The 23,365-nt window shown below is 39.2% G+C and overlaps 1 protein-coding gene across 1 annotated transcript in view; it reads right to left on the reverse strand.

Moving 5' to 3' along the window:
* The window catches only part of LOC107829158 (ALBINO3-like protein 2, chloroplastic), a 55,773-nt gene extending 34,494 nt beyond the window's left edge, over positions 1-21,279 (reverse strand). Inside the window, exons 1-5 of the mRNA XM_016656606.2 lie at positions 20,748-21,279; positions 19,613-19,719; positions 18,270-18,397; positions 15,821-15,892; positions 2,619-2,720 (exon numbers count right to left, since the gene is read on the reverse strand). Of these exons, the coding sequence (XP_016512092.2) occupies positions 2,619-2,720; positions 15,821-15,892; positions 18,270-18,397; positions 19,613-19,719; positions 20,748-21,160 (822 nt within the window). The 5' untranslated portion in view covers positions 21,161-21,279. The remainder of the gene's footprint in view (positions 1-2,618; positions 2,721-15,820; positions 15,893-18,269; positions 18,398-19,612; positions 19,720-20,747) is intronic.
* Between the last annotated feature and the right edge of the window lie 2,086 nt (positions 21,280-23,365).

Consider the following 23,365-nt stretch of genomic DNA (forward strand, 5'->3'; position numbering starts at 1 on the left):
GATACCACTTGTCACGGGCCTATTTTCAAAGGCAGCGTGGGACAACCCTATGAGCAAAATCGCTCCTTAAAGTCTTCAGTCCTAAACACAAGAAACAGCACAACCGTGCTGAAGCGATGGCAAGCACACGAAAGGAGCAAGAAAGCAATGAAAGAAAGAGACCAAGATGTGGGAGGCAAATGCTTTTTTCTGTTGTATTTATTAATTATGAGTTGCTTACAAAGAATGAGCCCAAGGGGTTATTTATAGAAATCTAAAGGGTTGTACAAGGGGAGTGGTTGGCAAGGCTGGCAAGGTTAGCAAGGCTGGCAAGCTGCCTGGTGCATTCCAGCCTGGCGAAGTTGGCAAGGCTGCCTAGAGAGGTCTTACTGTCATCTATTGCCCAGAATGTCAAAGATGCTCTTTCACTTTCGGCCGGTGGTCCCTTGGTCGGCTGACTTTCGGCCAAAGGTGCCTTTTGAGAGCATCCAATGACTTTTGTGAGGGCCCAAGTGTTTTCCCATTGATAGTTGTCCAAGACTTGAGCTCGTGTAAGCCTCGCCGTCGCTGGAATTGCGGAAAATTAATAGGTGTGGCGACGGGGCGGTATTTCCCATATCAGTATTATTATTATCATTCTCGTATTTTCTTAATCTTCGATTTCTATTACTACTTGTTGTTCCCCTTGCTTCGGTTTTCTTACTGCTTTGTTATTTTGATATTGTTACAATTTTTGTCTTCAGTATTTTCAGAATGGCTTTTTCATCACTGTTTTTCTTGTTCAAACCTTATTAGAAATGATTTTCTTGAGTCGAGGATCTATCGGATACAGCATCTCTACCGTCACAAGGCAAGAGTAAGGTATGCGTACACACTACCTCCCCCACACACACTTACACGGGGTATGTTGTTGTTATTGTTCAGTGATAGTCAAAGTGCAACTCATCTTGAATCTAGTGTTTCATGCTTACTGCATCGTTTTTTGGGTGAAAGCTTATAGGCAATTGAATGGAGTGACCACAAACAGCCTCAACAATTGGTTCAAGAAGCCACCTTTTTCGGTAACAGTTGCAAAAGCTAGTTCAAGCTAATATTGTTGGGGTGTAAAACAGACTTGTAATAAGTCCTAGAACATGCGCCTACCACTTCCAACGATCTAAAATTTTGACAACTGAGAAATCCCTGACCGCTAATGGCACACGGTTCGAAACTCCATGGATAATGGCCCGCCCCTCTATCCTTCTCCGCTTAAATACCAGGATTTTGTCGCAAGGTTCAAGCTTGTGTCATGCGCCTAACCCACGCATCACAAGCCGCATACCACTAAACCAAAGCCCTGTGCCCAAAGATCTAATTTTCTCTGCTCCAACTTCGTATTTTTAAGTTATAAGCTAAAATTAGTTAGTAGTATCCTAAAGATAACACTGAAACTAAAACCCCGAGTTCACAAAAGACCGGAAGGATTATTAAATCAGTGTGTATCTGGTTGGTAAACTGCAGGTTTTCAGCATCAGTTCCATACCTATCCAGCACCACAAAGATAGAATTCACACCCTCCCAACTCTAATGAACAAAACACAACGTTACAGCGATACCTAAGGTGGCTCCTTTCGTTTCTTCTTTTTTACCTTTTTGCACGTAAAACTTCCAGGAACCCATTTTTTAAGATGTTTTTTGGGAAAAATGGAGAAACAAGGGAGATTTTATAACAGAAAGCAGTAAGCACAAAATAACAAGAAGAGGCAATTTCGTAAGTATTCTTTGCTTCCTAACCAATCTGCTAACTGTTGAACTCAAGTCCTCCATGATGTTTAAGCCTTTGCTCGTTGATCATCCAAACCAAGATGAAATCCTCTCTTCTCTAAGATTCTACGCCACCATTTGGAAAGATCGAACTTTATCGAGCAGGTCTTTTAAGTTAACTGAATAGAGGTAACATGAAAATCCACATGTCGGTTAAATCTTAGATCCTCGAGAGTTTTGAGCACCGGAGGGGATTTGAGATTACATCTTAGATCCTCGAGAGTTTTGAGCACCGGAGGGGATCTGAGATTACAGAACTCAATATTTACGGATTTACAGTTCCTATATTGTTTGGGAGAAGAGTTCCTATCATTCAAAACCGTGCAAGAATGGATTATTTTTCCTTGCGACAGTATATCAAAAAGCTCAAAAATGTGAAGGGGCAAGAAAGTAAAGGCAAATCTAGTAAGTATTGACAATCAACAAGCACTGGACAATGGGAAAAAATATTTAAAAACAAAATTGATGTTGGTATATAGGTGTCTCATACCTATAGAACTGTAGAAGATTTTTTTCCTTTTACCTACTTGCTTCAGGCCGGCCCCAAACTTGAAACAATATCCAAGACCCATCACCCCTTGCAGGGTGGGCCTCAAATGAACACGTCTTATACATAAAGTGATGGTTCATGTTGATGATCAAATGCCTAAGCATGATTATATTGGATGGCAGCCAACCCGCCAAACAGAAAAGAAATTATATGTGAAAGTGTATCTAGTACCAAGGACAAGAACAACGTACAGGTCTCTTAATCCCATGATGAAACTCCGGTAACACAAAGAAAGAAAACAACAAAACAGATGAGCTGTAACTCTCAAGTTGATAAAGCAAGATACCTGAACATTGACATAATGCAAGCCAGCAATCAGTAAAGGAATGACTGGCCCTAAAACACCACTAGGGAACTCAGTCAAGTTCTGGAACCAAAGAATGCCCCCCTACAATGAAATGAAATGGAAATCAGTATCATCGAGTGGAAAAAAACCTAAAAGAATTCCGAAACTTTACATAGTATATAAATGCAAGAATTAGACTACTAACCAGAAATAATTTTGTAACAAAAAGTAAACTATATAGTTATGCTATTAAGTCCTTCATAAAAAATCCAACATGCTCTATAATCTACTATTCACAGAAGAAAAAATGAAGGCAGTGGTTAGGAGGTGGACAAGAAGCAAAATGGTTCTTCTAGAGGAATATGGAGAAAATCAAAGGGATAACTGAGTGGAGTTTTGTGGGAGTTCATGGTCTCGGAGGAGAAGAGTCCAATTTAGAGAGTTTTGACAAAATTAGGTTAGTCTCAAGATATGAGGTAACAAGGGTTATAGGAGGGATTTCAATAAAATAAGGTTGTCTGAGGAGAGAGTGGAATGTGAGACATATTCTAGGGAAATCTTAAATTTTATAAACTATCACCAATTAGCTGACTTCCCTCAGACAGGTAATAAGTTTACAAGGTCCAAAGCTGAGGAGTCGAGACCAATCAACACTTGAGATTTCTTATCTCGACAGGGTTAATCCAAGTTCCACTTTTTCAACTAGCATAAAACCACCAACAACAACAAGCACTATGCCTCAGTCCCAAACAAAATTGGGGTCGACGATATGAATCCTCACTTCTTTTTTCAAGCTCAACTCATATCATCATCATGCCAAAATAAAATAAGAGTGGTAATGAAAATAAGTGTTATATATATATAGTAATAATAGTAATAATAATTAAAAGATAGTCATATTTAAAGCTTATTCCTAAATAATAAGTATCACCTATATGGATCTTTTTCCTCCATTGTGCCCTATCTTAGCTAAGTTTGCATTGATTCCAAGGCTTTCGAGATAACTTCTATCCATGTGATTTTAGGCCTACCTCGTTCCTTTTTAACACCTTCATTCACCACAGTTTCACAACAACGGACTGGTGTATCTCTAGGACGACGTAAAACATGACCAAACCATCTCAAGCGACCTTTCATTTAATCACAATACTAGATTACATTACACGCAATTTTAATGGAATACTAAAGTGTCTGACGCCTTTCAAATTTGAAATATGCGGTTGAAAGCACACAACTTGGGGATAATGAGGACTTGGTGTAGGAATTATTAGGTCTAAAGCAGTGTTATAAATAGCGCTCGCCTCAGCGCTAATAGCGTGAGGCGAGGCGAGGCAGTGTCGCTACTTTCCCTCTGATGTGTTGCATTACAAAATAGCGCTCGCCTCTGCCTATGTAGCGAGAAGCGACTGTAGCGTCGCTTTTTTAAAAAAAAAAAAAAAAGGCAAAGACTTAACAAAAGGGTCGCGATTAGGGCTTGACAACAGAGCTTCTTCAACTTCGAACAAAACAACAGAGCTTCATCTGAAAAAAGGTCGCGAACTCGCGATTAGGGCTCGCAATTACTGTGCCATCGTCTTCTTCATCTGAAAGCTTGAGGTTTCTGCCAAGTGCCATCATCTTCTTCATCAAGTTTCTGCCATTGAAAGACCAGGTATGCTTCTCTGAGTTTCCTTTCTTTCTTCTTTTTCTTTCTTCCTTCTCCTTGTTCTTCTCTTCTTCTTTCTATTTTTTTCCTCTGTTTTTTGTCGAGAAGAACAGAAACAGAGGTCTGTTTTTGTGCTCTATTTTTCGAGCAAAATACAGAGGCTCTTCCCTTCCTCTTTCTTCTTCTTTTAATTTTTTTTTGGCTCTGTTTTGGCAAAATAACAGAGGCTCTGTTTCGAGCAAAAATAACAGAGGCAGAGGCAGAGCAGACTGCAGAGGCAGTAGCTCATTCTGTTTTGTTTGCCCTGTTTTTTTTTCAATTATTGACTTATAGTCTTATAGAGTAGAATTAATTGCATATTGACTTGATAATTTTTTTTCTATAAAACAGCGTTGAAATGGCGTCATCCGATAGCAATAAACGAAATGATATAGCTTGGAATTATGCTATACAAGGCTCATCAAGATCCGCAATTAAATGTGTGTGTTGTGAAAAAACATATCATGGTAGAATAACTCGTCACAAGCAACATTTGATAGGTGGATTTAAAAATGTAGTACAATGTCCTCTTTGTCCGCCCAAGGTTAGGGAGGAAGTAAAAGCGTTTGTTGATAAGAAAAATGTGACAAGAACTCAAATGAATTATGAAGCATCGGTGAATCTAATTGATGAAAATGATGAAATAGATGAAGATGGTGAAATGGGACCTCCGCCCCCCAAAACTCATAAGATATCTTCAAATAGTTCTAGTGGGCCATCCACGACGGCACGTACGGTGACAAAAGGTCCTCTCAACCTTTATTTCTCGGCAAAACAACAAGAAAAGGGAAAAGGTGATTCTGCTTCAGGTTAAGAAGCCAAGAAGATTTTGAGGGATCGCGCTGTAAGTGCCTTTGTAGCATGGATGTATGATGCAGGGCTTCCTTTCAACTGTGTTAACTACAAAACTTTTGATAAATTCATTGAGGTCGTAGGACAATATGGCCCAGGAATGAAGCCTCCTAGCTATCATGAAGTTAGAGTAACACATCTTAAAAAAAAGGTGAAAAAGATAGATCAAATTATTGAGGAGCATAAAGTGGAATGGAACAAGTTTGGATGCTCCATTATGATGGATAAATGGACAGCACGGAATGGAAAAATGATCATAAATGTGTTGGTAAACTCTCCAATAGGAAGTGTTTTTCTTGAATCTTACGATGCTAGCAACTCCTCTACGGATGGAAGCAAAATGTACAGCCTGTTTAGAAAGACTATTGATAAAATTGGAAAGGAAAATGTTGTACAAATTGTTACCGATAATGCTAGTGAGAATGTTAGTGCGGGTAAGATGATGGAAGTTATGTATCCACACATTTATTAGACTCCATGTGCTGCCCATTGTATCAACTTAATGTTTGGTGACATATTCAAGGAAAACCCATATGCTTCAGGTAACTTTAATATAGTTATCTTTAAAGCTTTAACTTTATTTATACTTATTATGTCCTATCCTATTAAGTATTAAGTATTAACTATAAAATTGTTAATGTTACTTTTACAGTTTTCACTAAAGCCGTCAAGGTATATTCTTACATCATTCAAAGGCCGTTGTTGTTGAATTTGATGAGGAGTTTCACAAATGAAAGAAATTTGGTGAGACCGGCCAAGACTAGATTTGCAACGGCTTTCTTAACTTTGCATAGTTTTTACTTGCAAAAGAAAAACTTAAGAAAGCTAGTTCTTTCAAATGAATAGAAAGATAATAGATATGCAAAGGAAGTTGCGGGGAAAGAAACTGCCAAAGTTCTTATTTCTCCATTATTCTGGAATGACGTCGTTCGGGCTCTTAAAGTTGGTGGTCCTTTGATTAGGGTGCTTCGTATGGTAGATGGGGAAAGAAAACCACCAATGGGCTATCTTTATGAAGCTATGGATAGAGCCAAAGAGACTATTGCAGCGTCATTTGAGGGAGATGTTAGGAAATATGAGAAAGTTTTTGAGATTATTGATAGCAGGTGGTCGAATCAACTCCATCGACCTTTGCATGCAGCAGGCCATCTTCTGAACCCGGAATTATTTTACAAGAACACTAGAGATGAAACTTTGGATTCAGAGGTGTGGATTGGATACCATGAATGTCTTGAGAAGTTGATCCCCAATTCAGCGACGGTAGATCAAATAGGGGAAAAGTTTGGTAGGTACTCAAAAGCAGAGGGCCTATTTGGTTTACAGGCAGCCATTAGAGCCAGAGACATAAGGTCGCCAGGTAACTAACTTTAATATAGATATCCTTATAACTTTAATTTAATTTATTTGATTTATACTTATTACCTTTTAAAATATTTTTCTATAGTTGAATGGTGGATGCAATTTGGACATCAAACTCCAAACTTGCAAAAGTTTGCCATCAAAGTACTAAGCCTAACTTGTAGTGCATCTGGATGCGAGAGAAATTGGAGCGTATTTGAGCATGTAAGAAGCAGATTTATTATATTAATATATTCTATATTGTGTTATTATTAGAATCTATTAATTAATCTAAACAATTTATGCGCAGATTCACTCCAAGAAAGGGAATAGGCTTGAGCTATCGCGTCTCAATGATCTAGTGTATATTAAATACAATAGAACATTGAGGCGACGTTATGAAGCTCGCGATACCATTGATCCCATTTTGTTGGATAACATTGACGAGGCAAATGAATGGTTAACTGGAGCCCCCCAAAATCATGAAGATGAACAAGTGTATGTAGGAGATGATCTTGATTGGGGTACTGTTTCTATGGCGGCTGGAGTTGAGGAGAATATCTATGGTCTTAGAGGAAGTTCTTCAAGTTCAAATTACAAGGGAAAAGGAGTAGCAAGTTCAAGCCGGTCCCTAATTGATGAAGACTCCGAGGATGAAGAAGATGATAGCCAATATAATGCTAACATTCATGAAGTTCAAGAATTTGAAAATCTTGAAGAAGAATAGATGTTGCTTGTTTTAGACTTTTAGACTTTAGTTTATGATATTTATTAATATATTATTGTTATTGAGTTTTTAGTTATATGTATATAATATTTTATGTTTTTGTATAAATTGTCGCTTCACATCAAAAAGGCGAGCGCTTCGCTACGCGCCTCTTGCCTCAGTGAAGCGGGCCCTCATCGCTATTTGACGCCGCACGCTATCCAAAACACTGCTTAAAACCCCCGTCCTCACCCATGAAACTTTGTAATATTTTATATTTTTGTATAAGTTGTCGCTTCACATCAAAAAGGCGAGCGCTTCGATACGCACCTCTCGCCTCAGTGAAGCTGGCCATCGTCGCTATTTGTCGCCGCACGCTATCCAAAACACTGGTCTAAAGCGCTGTCTTTCTATCTCACCTAGAAATTGAAGCTTCTCAAGATAATTTGGATTTCAAGTGGGAGACCTCTAAAACATTTTTTGCAAATACGCTCTTGATCCACCCTATTAGTTTACAGATATGTATAGTGTAGTCTTGTCCCACCTTGGAAGAGGAGTAATATCTCCTTGTAGTGTATAGCTATAAATAGGGACCTCTTGTATGTATTTATCATCCAATATCAATAACATATTTTCTCCCGTGCCTTCTCACACACACCAACAAAAAAAAAAACTTTGCAAATGAGCTTTCCTTTAGACAGAAGAAGGTTTAGATGTCACGATATCAATCTCCCAAGGCATATCATTGAAAGAAGACAAATATTAGATTTGGAAAGGCAGACGAGTTACTAGTCTCCATATGGAAAAGGCAGGATTGCTTACAAAATTGGATTTGGAAAAACATGACCACATCAACGGGGACTTTCCGAATTTCGTAATTACGGATAGGATTCACTAAAAGGAGAAGACAATGAATATAATTTTACATGTCTCTCATCAAATTCTCAATTCTTGTCAATGGAAATCCTACCAGCTTCTTCAGAAGCCGAAGGTGTTTACAATAAGGGGACCCCTTGTCCCTTACGTTGTTTATACTTGTCAAAGAGGTGCTTACCAAAAGATGGATAGAATTGCAATGGAAGGTAATTTGAATGGCTTCACAACTAGCACAAGAACTCAAGAAAGCTTACAGGCTTTTAATTTCTATTTGTGGATGATGCGCTTGTATTATGTAAGATCGAGGAGGATCAGCTCTACTCACAGGTGATACGCAGTGTATATACCTGCGAGAAGAATCAGAAACCTCAAGTGTTCACTATTATGAGGTTTCAAGCAGTGTCGAGCATAATAATCTGAAAAAATGTGAAAACATTGATTAGTCGGCCAGGTCTTAAATTGTAAGGTTGTTTCCTTCCATGGTTTATCTGGGACTATAGTTGGATGCATCTCACAAGGATTGTACAGTATGAAACCAATGTGAGAGATTTGAAAAGAAGCTAGTAGGTATCAAAAAAAATACCAATCAAATGAAGGAAAACAGACACAAACCAGTAGTCCCTTATCCAATATTCTGACTTGTTACATATCCTTAATGTCCACTCCTGTGATTATGGCACAAAAGTTTAAAAGCTGCTGAACAATATTGTATTAGATGTGCGCAGAGAGATGAAAAGTATCACACAATTTGAAACAATTATATCTCTAAGGCAGGAAGATTCGGGAATGCAAGATTGGAGGTTTGGTCGAGAGGACCAAGCTTTGTGGAAGATGGTCAGTTTGATAAATATGTCATGCAGAAGGCGTGACGGGCAACCCAGAAACCAGTGCCATATGGAGTAATATTGTCAATAAGTATTATGAAAAGGTGGAAGGAGTTTTACATGAATGTCATGCTAAATGTCATGGGCGGCTTTCCGGCCATGCCCCATGACTCCTTGGACGCGCCCCATGGCGTCCTGGCAAGCCTCCCAACGCCTAGCGCCATGGACGGCCTCGTGGTCTTGGCCGCGCCAAGTGACAAGCGCGCATGTGCCTATGTCGCCCCACCGATAGCCCTAATCAGCGCCCAGCTGCTGGCAGATGCCCACAGCGCCACGCGCGCAGACTCTGATGCTAAAGACAAGGTTGCTGCCAACGGACCTGCTTCTGCTTTGTAGGAATCTAAGTCATTTCTTTTGTAAATATAGAGTAGTTTTACTTCATGTATTCCATTATGTCTCTCGAGCTTAGTTATATCAAGTCCTGTAACTTTGGTTTATTTTTTTAAGTACTATTAGGGGATCAAGCAATCAAACTTTCTAGCAAGCAAACAATTCTCTGTGTCTCCCCCTCGACACCGTTTTGCTTTTCTGTAATAGCTTTCATTAATGTAATCAAGTTTTCTTTCATTCTGAATTCTCTCAATTGCTCTTGACATTGGTTTTCCCGTACGGCACTGACAATCTCGCCTAGAGTACGGAGGGGACCCCAGTTGGCGGATAGTAACTACACGGACATCGGTTGCTTAGCCTTACGTCGCCCTTCCAAGGAACCTCAGGAAGGTGTCGCGTAACAGTTGGTATCAGAGCCTAGGCTCGAAATCAGACGAGGGAACACATTGCCATTACCACCATTTCTGACCATGGTGAATCATGGGGACCGCATTGCGGCCCTTGAAGAGACGGTTGACGTATTACGACCCATCGTGAATACAGTGCCTGATCGAAGAACCAGCCTATTGCAAAGGTTGGACGACCTGGATCGCAGGATGCGACAGGCCGAAGGTGACATTGCGAACATCAGTCGCGACTCTGAAGGAGACCGGCAAACGCCAGCCACAGAGGCAGCCGAAATTTTTGGCAAACTCGAGAACCTCCAACAGGAGCGTATCGAGGATTTAGCCTATAGGGCACAAGAGGCAGACAGGTTGACTGCCATGCAGCAAACCATAGACAACTTGACAGGCCAGCTCAATGTTGTCAATGCTGCACTACAAGGCCTACTTCGAGGATGCGGAAACCAGATCGAGGGTGCTGTGAACCTTGCCCATGTGCCACAAAAGCTGAAGATTCCTGAGCCAAAACCATACAATGGGGCTCAGAATGCCAAAGTGGAGAACTTCATCTTCGACATCGAACAGTACTTCGATGTCATAGGGGAGTTAGAAGAAGCATAAAAGGTAGCAACTGTTGCCATGTATCTTCAGGGTGATGCTAAACTCTGGTGGCGAGTGAAATACGAAGCCATCAGGGCAGGTGAAGATACCCTCGAGACATGGGCAGAACTGAAGGCAGCCATACGCCTATAGTTCTTCCCCGAAAATGTTGAGTACAATGCACGGAGAAAGCTACGGGAGCTCAGCCAGACCAAGTCAGTGCGGGAATTCTCTGCGCTCATGCTGAACATACGGGATATGGGGGACAAAGACAAACTCTTCACATTCCGAAAGGTTTGAAACCGCCCATATGGAGCTGCAAAGACAAAGAGTAGACACTATACCCAAGGTGATCCAAGCAGCGGAATACCTTGGGGACTATCAAGTGAAAGCTCAGAAGGATAGGCCTAGCCGCATGTCACAGGGGGATACAAAGGGGGTCAGCCTAGCAATGGTGGCCCTAGCAGAAGTGGAGGAGATCGGAGTGCAACCAAATCTAAGGCTCCCTCCTCAGGCAGCAATAGTGTTGCATCTAACAACAACGATCGGTGGAAGAAGCCCCCTTCAGGATGTCGTCATTGTGGCGGGCCACATTGGAACAATGAATGCCCACATGCACAGACGAACGCCCATCAAACTTTTGATGATGGGACGGATGACGACACAGATGATGTTGACCAGACAGAACCAATAGGTGCCTTCAATGCACTTGTTTGTTCTATTTCTGAGGCCTTAGCGAGAACCAGTGCTGGTATCCGTAAGAAGAAGGACCTCTGCCCTACCACCAAGAAAGGAAAAAAGAAGGCGGATGAGGGGCCTCCTCTTAACCAAGAGAAGACCTTGATGTTCGTCGAGATGAAAATTAATGGCATGCCCATTCGGGCGATGATAGACATGGGTGCTACTCACAACTACTTAGCCTCAACTCAAGTAGAGCGTCTTAGTCTAGTTGTGGGAAAGGGCAGAGGTCGAGTCAAGGCTATCAACTCACCGCCCCAGCCAGTGGGTGGAATAGCCAAAGGAGTGCTAGTGAAGCTTGGTCCTTATGAAGGAAAATTCAACTTGCACGTGGTGATCATAGATGACTTCGAGCTGATAATTGGGTTGGAATTCATGCGGCAAACCAACACCATTCCTGTTCCTTATGCCGATATGCTACTCATGATGGGAGCAAACAGGGCCAATCCCTACATCATCCCATACACAACCATAAAGATGGCCGCTGAGAACATCTCGGCCCTGCAATTGAAGAAGGGAGTCAAAAGACATGAACCTACGTTCCTGGCTACCCTCTGTATTGAAGATATAGAACGCTCTTCGGGTCTTATTCCTACACCGTGAAAGAGCTGTTAAAGGAGTTTGAAGAGGTCATGCCACAAGACATGCCAAGGCGACTCCCGCCTAGGCGCACTGTGGACCATGAGATTGAGTTGGTGTCGGGTGCGAAGCCACCTGCCCGGGCGCCTTACAGAATGTCACAACCCAAACTCATCGAGCTTTGGAGACAGTTGACGAAAATGCTAGACATGGGGATCATTGTGCCCTCCAAGTCCCCTTTATGGGTCCCCTAGGCTATTCCAAAAGAAACCATGATGGCACCCTACGACTCTGTGTGGATTATCGGGCCCTAAATAAAATCACCGTGAGGAACAAGTACCCTATCCTGCTAATGGCAGACTTGTTCGATAGATTGGGTGGTGCTACAGTGTTCACCAAAATAGACCTGAAGACAGGCTACTGGCAAGTCCAAATCGTTGAGGGAGATAAACACAAGACGACCTGTGTGACAAGATATGGGTCGTACGACTTCCTGGTCATGCCATCCAGCTTGACTAATGCTGCAGCCACATTTTGCACATTGATGAACCAAGTCTTCCGAGAGTACATTGACGAGTTCGTAGTGGTCTACTTGGACGACATTGTGATATATAGCAAAATACTAGAGGAACAAATGGAGCACCTGCGGAAGGTCCTAGCTCGACTGTAAGAGCATGAATTATATGTGAAGCTATCCAAGTGCGCATTCGCCCAAAAGCAGATTGACTTACTCAGACATGTCATCGAGGAAGGGCGAATAAAGATGGACCAACAGAAGATTCAGGTTGTCACAGATTGGCTGCCGCCTAAGGATATCCTCGCCTTGAAGGCGTTCCTTGGCCTATGCAACTTTTATCAGAGTTTTGTGAAGAATTACTCTCTCATTGCATTGCCGTTGACAGAACTCCTAAAGAAAATCACGCATTGGGATTGGGGTCCCAAGCGAGCGGAGGCCTTCACAAGAGGGGCACCCAGTGGCGTACGAGATTTGGCCAAGCCATTCGAAGTACAAACGGATGCCTCTGACTATGCTCTAGGCGGAGTCTTGCTACAAAAGGGGCACCCAGTGGCGTACGAGAGCCGGAAGTTGAAGGATGCAGAACGGTGCTATGCCGACCGCGAAAAAGAATTATTGGTTGTCGTCCATTGCTTACGCCTTTGGAGGCACTATCTGTTGGGAACCCCATTCGTGGTCAAGATAGACAACTCGGCAGTTAGCCATTTCATGACCCAACCAAAGTTGAATGGCTGACAGGCCAGGTGGCAGGAACTCCTAGCGGAATTTCACTTCAACCTGGAGTACCGAAGTGGGAAGACCAACCTAGTTGTTGATGCGCTCAGTCGAAGGGCTGACTTAGCATCGGTGTGCCTACTCGCCATCCTAAGGGGGAGCGAAGTGGCCACCACTATAAGAGACCAGATATAAGATCTAGTCCCAAAGGATCCTGATGCATTGTATTTGGTCGATTTGGTAGGATAGGGCAAGACTCGCCAGTTCTACATGGAAGATGGGTTCCTTAAGGTGAAAGGGAACTGACTTTATGTTCCTAAAGGAGGAGATTTGCGAAGGACTCTTCTCATGGAATGCTATGATACTCTGTGGGCCGGCCATCCAGGTGAAGAACGCACCATGGCGTTGTTACGCCGTGCTTATTATTGGCCTTAAATGGCTGATGATGTTGCTCAGTATGTGAAGACTTATCTAGTATGCCAGAAAGGCAAGTCAGATCGCTTGACACAAGCGGGACTTTTGGAGCCATTGCGTATTCCAAAGAGACCTTGGGAAAGCGTTTCACTGGATCATCACTGGATTGCCCAAGGTCGGAGATCTTATAACTATCTTGGTTGTGATAGATCGGTTTTCCAAGTATGCTACATTTATAGTTGCCCCACAATATATATCAGCAGAAGATACAGCTCAACTCTTCTTCTCTCATGTTGTCAAATATTGGGGTCTGCCTAAAGACATCGTTAGTGATCGCGACTCTCGCTTCACTAGCAACTTTTGGACTAAGCTGTTTAAGTGCCTAGAGTCCAAATTGAGCCATAGTTCAAGTTTTCATCCGAAATCTAATAGCCAGACGGAGCAGTTCAATGGCATGCTGGAGGAATATCTCCGCCATTTTGTTACCGGAACGCAGACGAATTGGGTGAAGCTTCTGGATGCTGCTCAACTGTGTTTCAATTCACAAAAGAGCCCTAGTGCAAACAAAATCGCTTTTGAAATTGTTACCGGACAGCAACCGCTACTCCCTTCGCTTTGTTGAATATCAAGTAGGAGACAAAGTGATGGTGAAAATCCCAAAGCGGTACTTGTTTTAAGTACTATTAGGGGGATCAAGCAATCAAACTTTCTAGCAAGCAAACAATTCTCGGTACTGGTGTCTCTCCCCCTCAACACCGTGTTGCTTTTCTATAATAGCTTTCATTAATGCAATCAAGCTTTCTTTCATTCTCAATTCTCTTTTTTGTTCTCTCAATTGCTCTTGACATTGGTTTTCACGTACGGCACTAACAATCTCGTCTAGCGTACGGAGGGGACCCTAGTTGGCTGATAGTAACTACACGGACATCGGTCGCTTAGCCTTACGTCGCCCTTCCAAGGAATCTCAGGAAGGCGCCGCGTAACATAAAGCATGCAATGATAATAGAATCAGTTTCTAGAAGTAGGAATGTTTGTGGAATCCCCTTTATGTGAAGCTTTGACGAATACTTTTAGTATATCTAGCAACAAACAGCATGTAATTTCCCAGATACACGAAGAGAAAAGAAAAGAAATTTTATGGGTCCGGAGATTCAAGGGATATCCGCAAAAGATCAGATGCCCAATAGTTTGTTAGATTCAAGCAACCAAAATGTCCTACAGAGAGAGATGGGAAGGATAGTGCGATAACATGTTCACACTGAACTTTTTGTACCAGGCTACTAAAAGGGGAGAACAAGGATTTTTTCTGTTCTTTTCTTTATTTTGACCGTAGCATGGGGAGGTATCCTGATCGTAGAAAACTTGAGTGAAAAGACAATCCACATTGACGCGTACAATATTTGCACAAAGATGGGGCAAAATGTTAACCAGTTGCAACTTCATTGCCCTATTACAAATAAACTAGAGCGATTTGTGTTGAATATGTTTGGAGTTAAATGGGTAATGCAAGGAGTTGTCAGAGGTGGTGAAGGACAGCATGGAACATAATCCCTTTGGCGCTTATGTGGAACTGATGATCCCTTAGTCCAGATTAGTGGAACATTTTTGTTGTAAGAGCACTTCTAGAGCATAAATGATAGTCATATACTGGATGCTCTTTGCAGAAATCATGTTTTTGTGCAAGATTCTGCGTCTTCAATATAGAGCTTGTATGAGGTTTTCCCACCTTACATCAAATATAGTTTAACTTCACTGGAAAAAGCTATCTCAAGTAATTTTAAAAGATTCCCATTGTGAAGCATAGCGGATCTCAAATCTAGATAAAAGAGGATGGTTGTGGTTGGTTGAAAACCAACATAATAATAAATAATAATCTAGTTATGAGGAATACTCGGGATATTGAATTATCTGAATAAATTGGAATAAATATGAGAACTCATAGCCATCTAATAGAGAATTAGGGTATAGTTGGTTAATTGAATGTCCATAGGGGACAAAGAGGGTTGTCCAAATGATAAAAATATGTTTCATGTTAAAATACAAAAAAAAAAGGAAAAAAAAAAAGAGGCTTTCAAAATATTGAAAACCATTTGGGATACCACTAAAAGAACAGAAAACCTCATTGGATGTGTGTAAATCCCATCTTGTTTGGAGGAGGAGATGGGAGGAAGCAATTATTAAGGTAAAACGAGCATCCGTCCATTTCAATAAGCACAGTAGTAGAATTCATGTTGCATACACCTAGATTTAAGGGATAACATTTATGTTTGTATACTTATTACGAAAGACTGTTACATATATTATGTGCCTCGCTTTTTTTTAGAGTTACTATGTTAGTATAAATGCTATGTTGTTGGATTGCATATTATCTGCAGAAGCAAAAACGATTCGTTTTTAATCGTTTTTGAGATGGAGAAACAACAAAAATTCTAACATCTTGAGCTTATGTACTATGTGTATTAATGAGCCTTGTAATAGAATGATAATCAAAAAACAGACTAAACAATTAAACAAGTACAAGAAAGAATCATAATACCAAAAGAGCAATAACCTACACAGGAATTGCATAAAACAAGAGTGCCCTTACACAATCAAAGCCTTCGTGATGATCCAGTGACATTCTTCTAATAGTTGTAATCCAAAGAAGGAAGCAGGGCACCTAGAAATGAATAAGAATACAATCGAGATGACAAGATTATCCAACCACATCTTACTTTCATCAAAAACAACCAAATTTCATGCATAGATTTCAATGGCTTCAACCAGACAAATGTCATTCTATCATTCTTCATACCCTTCATGTGAAGATAAATCTTCATTGGTGCATCTACTTTTTTCGGGTGAATTCTTCATCAAAAACTAAAAATAAAGCAAACCGGAATCCAGATTGAAGGTAACAGGCCAGGAAAACGAAATATAACTTCTTGTAGTCTTAACTCCTACTCATACTAAATAAGCAAATAATGAATCCTACAAACCTCACTCTAAAAATATAATTTAAAAAAAAAAAAAGAATCTGCAGACCATGATTTCAAGAATATTAACTTATTGGACTGTGTCGAAGACTGAGAACTAAATGTCCTCAAGCAGTAACAACAGCAATTACTTTTGATAAGTAAAAGTATCTTTATTCCATAGGAATAGCACCAAGTAGGTTCAGCTATACACAAATAAAAAACTCAGCCTTCTCTGTTTCAAACATCTAGCGAATTGAGGAATTCAAGTAGAGAGTTTTTTTATTTTTCCAAAAAGGAATTCAAGTAAAGAGTTGACATCATATGCATCTGTCATCTTAAACCAAAAGGCCAAAGAATATAAGCATTCCAAAGACCAGATATCAATTTCCCAATCACCTTTTTCAACCTTACTATTAATGTTTTTGCAATAATATTATATTTTCCTCCCACCAAACTAATTCGTTTGTAGTCGTTGAATTCTTCTGCATAATTCCTTTTCGGAACAAGAGCAATGTGTGTTGCATAGAGGCGTTTTTGAAAGACTTCATATTGGTAGAAATAATTTACAGTATCCATTATCCCATTTTTTATCACTGGAAAACATTTATGTTTCCATTGTATAATCATCAGGTCCCGAGGTTAGTTTCCATATTATGTTTCAGTGCTTCTTCAATCTCTTCCACTATGAATGGTCTTTGCAGCCACTCTCTTTCACTTGTTGTAATGGTGGGCATGATACCCCCAAAAGTTCTCCAAGTTTCCTCTTCCTGAAGCGAGCTGTATGCTATCCAACTATCATGTTGTTAACTTCTGCTGGATCCCATACCATAGTGTCATCAACCTTCAACTTTTCCATACAATTATATCTCCCGTAAGTATTTGTCATTTTGTAAAAAGAAAAAAGAAAAAAACTGTATTCTTGCCTCCTTGCTGAAGCCATAAACACTGGTACTTTCGTCTCCAGGATATCTCCCTCAGCTTTTGCAATTTCCTGAAGTCCTCACCTGATACCATAACTTTTCTTCCAGCCTGCTTCCAGCCTTTGTAAATTTTCTTGACACTTGACAGCTGTTTCTTTTTCTTACCTTCTCTAAATCACCATAAATGTTCTCATTCCACTCCCTTAGATCCTTTTTCACCAACTTCTATAACCAGGGGTACCCAACAGCCTGTAATAGCACCTACATAGCAACAATTACTAGTCTATGTCTCAATCTCAAGCTAGTCAGGATCAACTTTATGAATTTTCACAACCATGTGGTTCCATTTAGACCTACATTAATCTAATATTTAAAAATTCATACAAACTTCTGAAAAGACCAAAAGACTCAAGCGCTTTTAGGAACCAAGAGGGGAATAAGGTTGTACAAACACTAACACAAACATAATGTCCACTTAACAACACTATAAATCAAATGAAGTCATTCTAGAAGTTAATCCTATAAAAAAGACCCTTTTCAGAAGACTAACTAAAGAACAATATCTTCACAATCCCAAATACAGCTATTCTTATTTTTTTTTGTTTACATATATCAACCACTCAAATGAAATAACCACGATTCAAGATTCCAGTCAATTTTTGTTTTATTGGCTCACTACCACCTAATATGCAGATCGTTTCATTTTGCAGAGCAAGAACAAGGTCATAATTCGCTACCTAACCTAAAAGACATTTCTCTAGGGAAAGGTCTTATAGATCATAAGTAAAATACTTTAACTTGATAAACAAATAAGAGCATCTTATGTTGGGAAGAGCTTGAAGGCCTAACATAGTAAGACTACTAGAAATATCTATGGAATCACTAAAATTAATTTGGATTTAAAGACAAAACTCCTATAAATCACATAAAGTATAATGATTAGAATATCGCATCACAAATCGGAATAGTCAATCTCGGATTCACTCAGATAGTACTGAATTGTCGTAAGTTTTGGTTTTGCTGCACACTAGGCTCCCAAATAAAGGTCACAATTTCCTCACTGTATTTTAGTGTACAATCAAAAATAGTTATCCAGAATTTTATAAAAGGTCTTCTAAAGCAAATTAACTTGATATAATAAAATAGAAAGGATTATCACCTGAACTGCCAGAAAGGCGAAGTACCAAACAAATGAAGGACATCCTGCTTCTCGTTTCTTCTTGAAAAAGATTTTAAGTTGGTCTCTTAAACTCCTTCCTGACATAGGCGGAGGGAATGGAGGAGGCACTTAAAAATACATAAGAAAGATCAGTTGAAAAATAATAGCTTCTGTCGGGCATTCATCTCTATTAAGAGGTAAATACTATGTCCATTTTCTCAAACAACTCACTAGGTTAGCCTCTTTAACTCTTTCTTTTTCATCTGTTTTGTGGAGGCTGGACATGTCATTATGAGATGGATTCTTGAGGCAACAAAGAAAATAGCAGCAACATCAAAGTTATCATGCTTGTTCTGTTTTTTCTTTTTAAAATTAGCAGTGCACGGGCTAGCTTGAGAGCACCTCAACTAATCTACAGGGCAACTTGTCCAGTCCATAAGCATAGGTTTCCCAAGATACATCCATCAAGGCTGAAGCAGATGGGCTCAAACCAAGTGATATAGCTGGTGTTGGAACCTAAAATGTCCGGGTAATTAATCCCATGCTTCAACCATCAGGCCATCCCCTTGGGGACCCTACATAACTTTCTTTTTGAACAAGTGCACCTCAAGAAACATGAAATGACAAAATGCAGGGATACGACCCTATTCTAGGGTGAATAGATACCGAAGCACTTGGAAGGAAAGAAGTAGAACTATAGAACACATTAAATTTAAGATTTCTATTGTTTTGTGAATCTCGAGCAGAAATGATAAGGAACTGAATTGTCAAAAAAAAAATCTTATTTGTCATCTTCTAGAGGCAAAATCACTGAGCATCTTACCAAGTTAATTTTGCAAATTAACTTGCCATCTTGTAGCGGCAAAATCACTCAGCATCTTACCAAGTTAATCCAAATCTATGAGCATCTTCTTTGAAGATTTTAATACTAGTAGGCATCTGGACAAAATTTGGTTGAAGTTGAAAAAAAAGAGTGTATTTGAAGTTGAAGTTGAAAAAGAGTATTTGGAAGTTGAAGTTGTGTCTGACTTAAATTTCACTTGGAAAAAAATTAAAGTTTTGTGATTAAAAACCATTATTTCACTTAAAATACTCCTCAAACCAGTTTTTCAACTTCAAATTCTCCATTTCAAGTTGAAGCTGAAATAATGGATCAAATGGTAAAGCAAACATTGATTTATAAATTATATTTCAAGTTGAAGTTGAAATAATGAAATATTTTTTTATCCGAAATTCCAATCAAAAGGAAAAGTCCACCTATTCATTCACTCCACCCTACTTTTTGAGTTCCAAAGTTAGCATCAGCTAAAGGAAAACGAACGGTATTGAGAACCAAGCCTCACATTTAGGAAATAACTCTCCAATCCTCTTCAACTTGTGGAGTTGCAATATTACAAACGGGAACAATGTCAGCCTCATAGCCACTGTTGAAGAAGCTATTATGATCCACCTGCAAACCAAGTACATACACCATTATTTTAAATTCAAGGACCATATACTATCATTTGATACAAATTACAAACAACTACAAAATTAAGAGATTATCAACTGCTCCATGTGCTTTTGGACGGAATTTTGTCAATAACTCTCTTTCTTGGTTGAGGAACAACGCAGGCCTTGTGGGCCATCTAGCAAAATGGAGTGGGTCTAAACCAGTGAAGTAAAGATTAAGCTGCTTAAGCCAATTTTTTAAACACAGAGACTTGATAATAACTGCCGACAGCATAGAACCTTTTGTACAAACCTGGTAAATCCTAAGGCACAAAGTTCACATTGAATTACTGCTAACATCATATACCTCCAGCAAAAACCTGGTAAAACCTAAGGCATAAAATTCACAAAGAAAATATGCATGGTCCCCGAAGTATCCAGTGATTAAATTTTGAACAAACCAGTTCCTCCCACCCAAAAGTAGACACTAAAGCATTTGGCTAGATAGAGGATAGTATGACATAAGGAGGCATCCACTGGAATCCATTATTACGAGTGAACAACAGCATGCAACTACTTGTACTAGTATCGAAAGCCTAATCCTGGCTCTTAATGACAACAAGTTACACGTTAAATCATCTTCAATGGTTGTAAGCAGAGCACAAGCAAAAAGAAATGTTTAGTGCCACAATTTACTCTTGACGTGCACCTATCTCAACTACCACCGAAAGCCTAATGCAGGCCCTTATATTTTCCTTTCCAAATCATGCAGTCCCTTATCATAGACAAACTTCCAGCAACATGACACATTTTGCACCATATATAGATACAATTCTCTTCTATAAGCGCTTTAATGTATAAATAAAAGCATTTTCTGCATTGTTTGCTTAACTTCTGTATATGCATTTTACACTGTACATAATAGCTCTTTTCACCTCACTGTATCAATGATCAACGCATATTTAAACTACAAATTTTCGAACTATAAAGCATAGAATTTCTGAAATTCAAATAAACAAATCTAAAGGTGCTCAAAAATAATTTTACCAAGGGAAGCCAGTGAGGTCATGATAACCATCCAGCAACGAAATCAAGGCACGCACTGGGAGAATCGAATCCTCAACACTTCCACTAACATTTTCTCCGATCAATGACAACTCCGTCTTCTCATACTGAGTCATCACCGAGTCACCGATATCACCAACTCGCCAGTCGCGAGTGGAGAACGAACGGCAGAAGGAAACACAGTGCGTTCCAGCAAGTAGCGGCTGCGACGGTAATAACGAGTTGAGAAAGTGGAGGTGCCGGCGGTGGCCATGGTTGTGGCGGTGATAGGAATTGGAAGGGTTTGAGGATTTAGTGTGAGAGTCTGAAGAAGTGACAGTGTGGAGAAAGGAGATTTTCGGTAAGTTACGAGAGCAACGACGGAGCTTTGATAGGGAGAATCTCTGAACTGACATGACGGAGAGGTGGGTGGCGGCCGACGGCGGAGCAGAGAATCGACGTGATGGCAATTTAGTAAATAAATCAACTAAAATACATTTTTGGTAGTTTATTAAGATCGGAAGTTTTGGTCGTCCTAATAAACAAAATAAAGATCAAGTTATAAACATTAAACGAGAAAACCAAAAAGAATGCAACTCTAAGTTTTATTACAACCAGTTTAAGAAGGAGGTCATGGCTGCCATACTTGGAGCCGCTGTTCATCAGATTTGGAAGGCTAGAAACTGGTAGATTTTCAGAGGCAGCAATGTATACAGCAGTTTTGTAGTGCAACAGATACAGATAATGATTAAAGAGAGTAGATATGCTTAAGAGCTCTAAGAAAGAGTTGTAAGAAAGGCCAAGACATTAGATGCTACTTAGGTGTATTAGTTTTGTTTGTTATGGTAATATTTTATAGTTATTGCCAAAAAATATATATATACTAATTTAGTGTAAACACTAGGGAGAGGTGATTAGGCATGATATGACGTTGATTCAGCTTATCGAGGACATGACTCAAGATAGGAAGGCGTGGAGGTCGAGAATTATGATCGAAGATTGTTAGGTAGTCCAGGGTGTTTCCTAGTATTAACGGTAGTATTAGTAATATTCTTATTTCATGTCCCTAGACCTTGTTATTATATGTTGTGTCTTTCTCACTGATAATATTAGTACTATTCTTGTATTTCTTATCTCTAGATATTTGTTAGTACACGTGAGTCATTATTTCTTTTTTTTGTTGTTGTTATGGTTGGTTGCTTGCTTGTCACTGTTTCTCGAGTCGAGGGTCTATCGAAAATAATCTTCCTACCTTCAAAAAATAGGGGCAAAGTATGTGTACACACTACACTCTCCAGACCCTACTTGTAGGATTATACTGAGTTTGTTATTGTTGTTATTGTTATACTGAATGCTAGTAAATTTTTACTTTAATAATCATAACCATATGGTCCTTAGTGTATTGTGATTGTCACATGAGTTGCTCATAGGCCGACGGGTTAAACTTAACAGCCCCTAATGGAAATCTATTAGGTTTAGGGCTTTAGACCAAAATATTCACCCTTTTACGTGCATCAAGGATAATATCTATCATGGGATATACTAAGGGCCAAAGTAACTGCAATTTCAATATATTATGGACCATGTTGATTATTTTCTTGTTTATTAAGATTAGATGTCGTCCTAAGAATGGTAAATAATTATCATATTTGGGTATTTTAAAGCATATCAACTTGCATGATAAAGTAATTTAATAAAATAAAAAGTTATTAAGTTCTGACTCTACTAATCATAGCCATATTTTTTATTAATTTCTCAGATTAAAAATTAAACTTCTTATATAGCAAGTTTTTATTAATAGAAAGAACTCAACTAAACAATCCCCAAAGTTAAATATGAACCAGTAAAAATAGATAGCTCTGACAGTCCAATTCTTAGTGAAATGCTCCAATCAAAAACAGGAGAAACATATGATTCTTTGATGATGATAACATCAGGCGAAGAGTTTGAAACTAATAGAAATTATTTAAGAATATTATGTGTTAGACCAAAAAATAATATTAAAGAAGCAATGGTATAGAGAAAATTATTCACTAGAAGAAAGAATGGCATTTAAAGAAAAATGAAACAAAAATATTAGAAGGATGAGATGCAATCTAAAATTCTTTATGTCACAGAGAAAATAATCATACAACTTGCAGCCAGAAGACCTTGACTTTGATCCTTTTTCAGATAAAGTTACCGCAAGATATTGATAAATAAGGATTAAGTAATGATTACTTCACAGAATTTAACAATTAATACTAGATAAAGATTCTCTGTCTCTACTAATTCTTAGGTTAAGAAAATCAGTAGGAGAATTAAAATAATCTTTACTAGCATATAAAAACTTTTTAAATTGAGTGGGAATGTTATGTTAGACTAAAACGGTTAAAAGATACTCTTAACATGGTGTGATATTGTCTGTTTTGGACCAATCCCGCACGATTTTCTCCAAAAGACCCCATCATTCAAATAGACAATCAATACAACCAAATACTGTTTGACCAAAAATATAGATCTTGGTTCAACTAGTTAGAATTAAATAAAGAAGAGTCAATCTTAGCTAATAATAATATTCTAAAGACAAAGCTATCGGTTTTATGACAAATAACTTGTATGTTTGTCCGGATGACAATGAA

This window comes from Nicotiana tabacum, chromosome 4 (assembly GCF_000715075.1).
Source record: "Nicotiana tabacum cultivar K326 chromosome 4, ASM71507v2, whole genome shotgun sequence".
Taxonomy (NCBI): Eukaryota; Viridiplantae; Streptophyta; class Magnoliopsida; order Solanales; family Solanaceae; genus Nicotiana; species Nicotiana tabacum.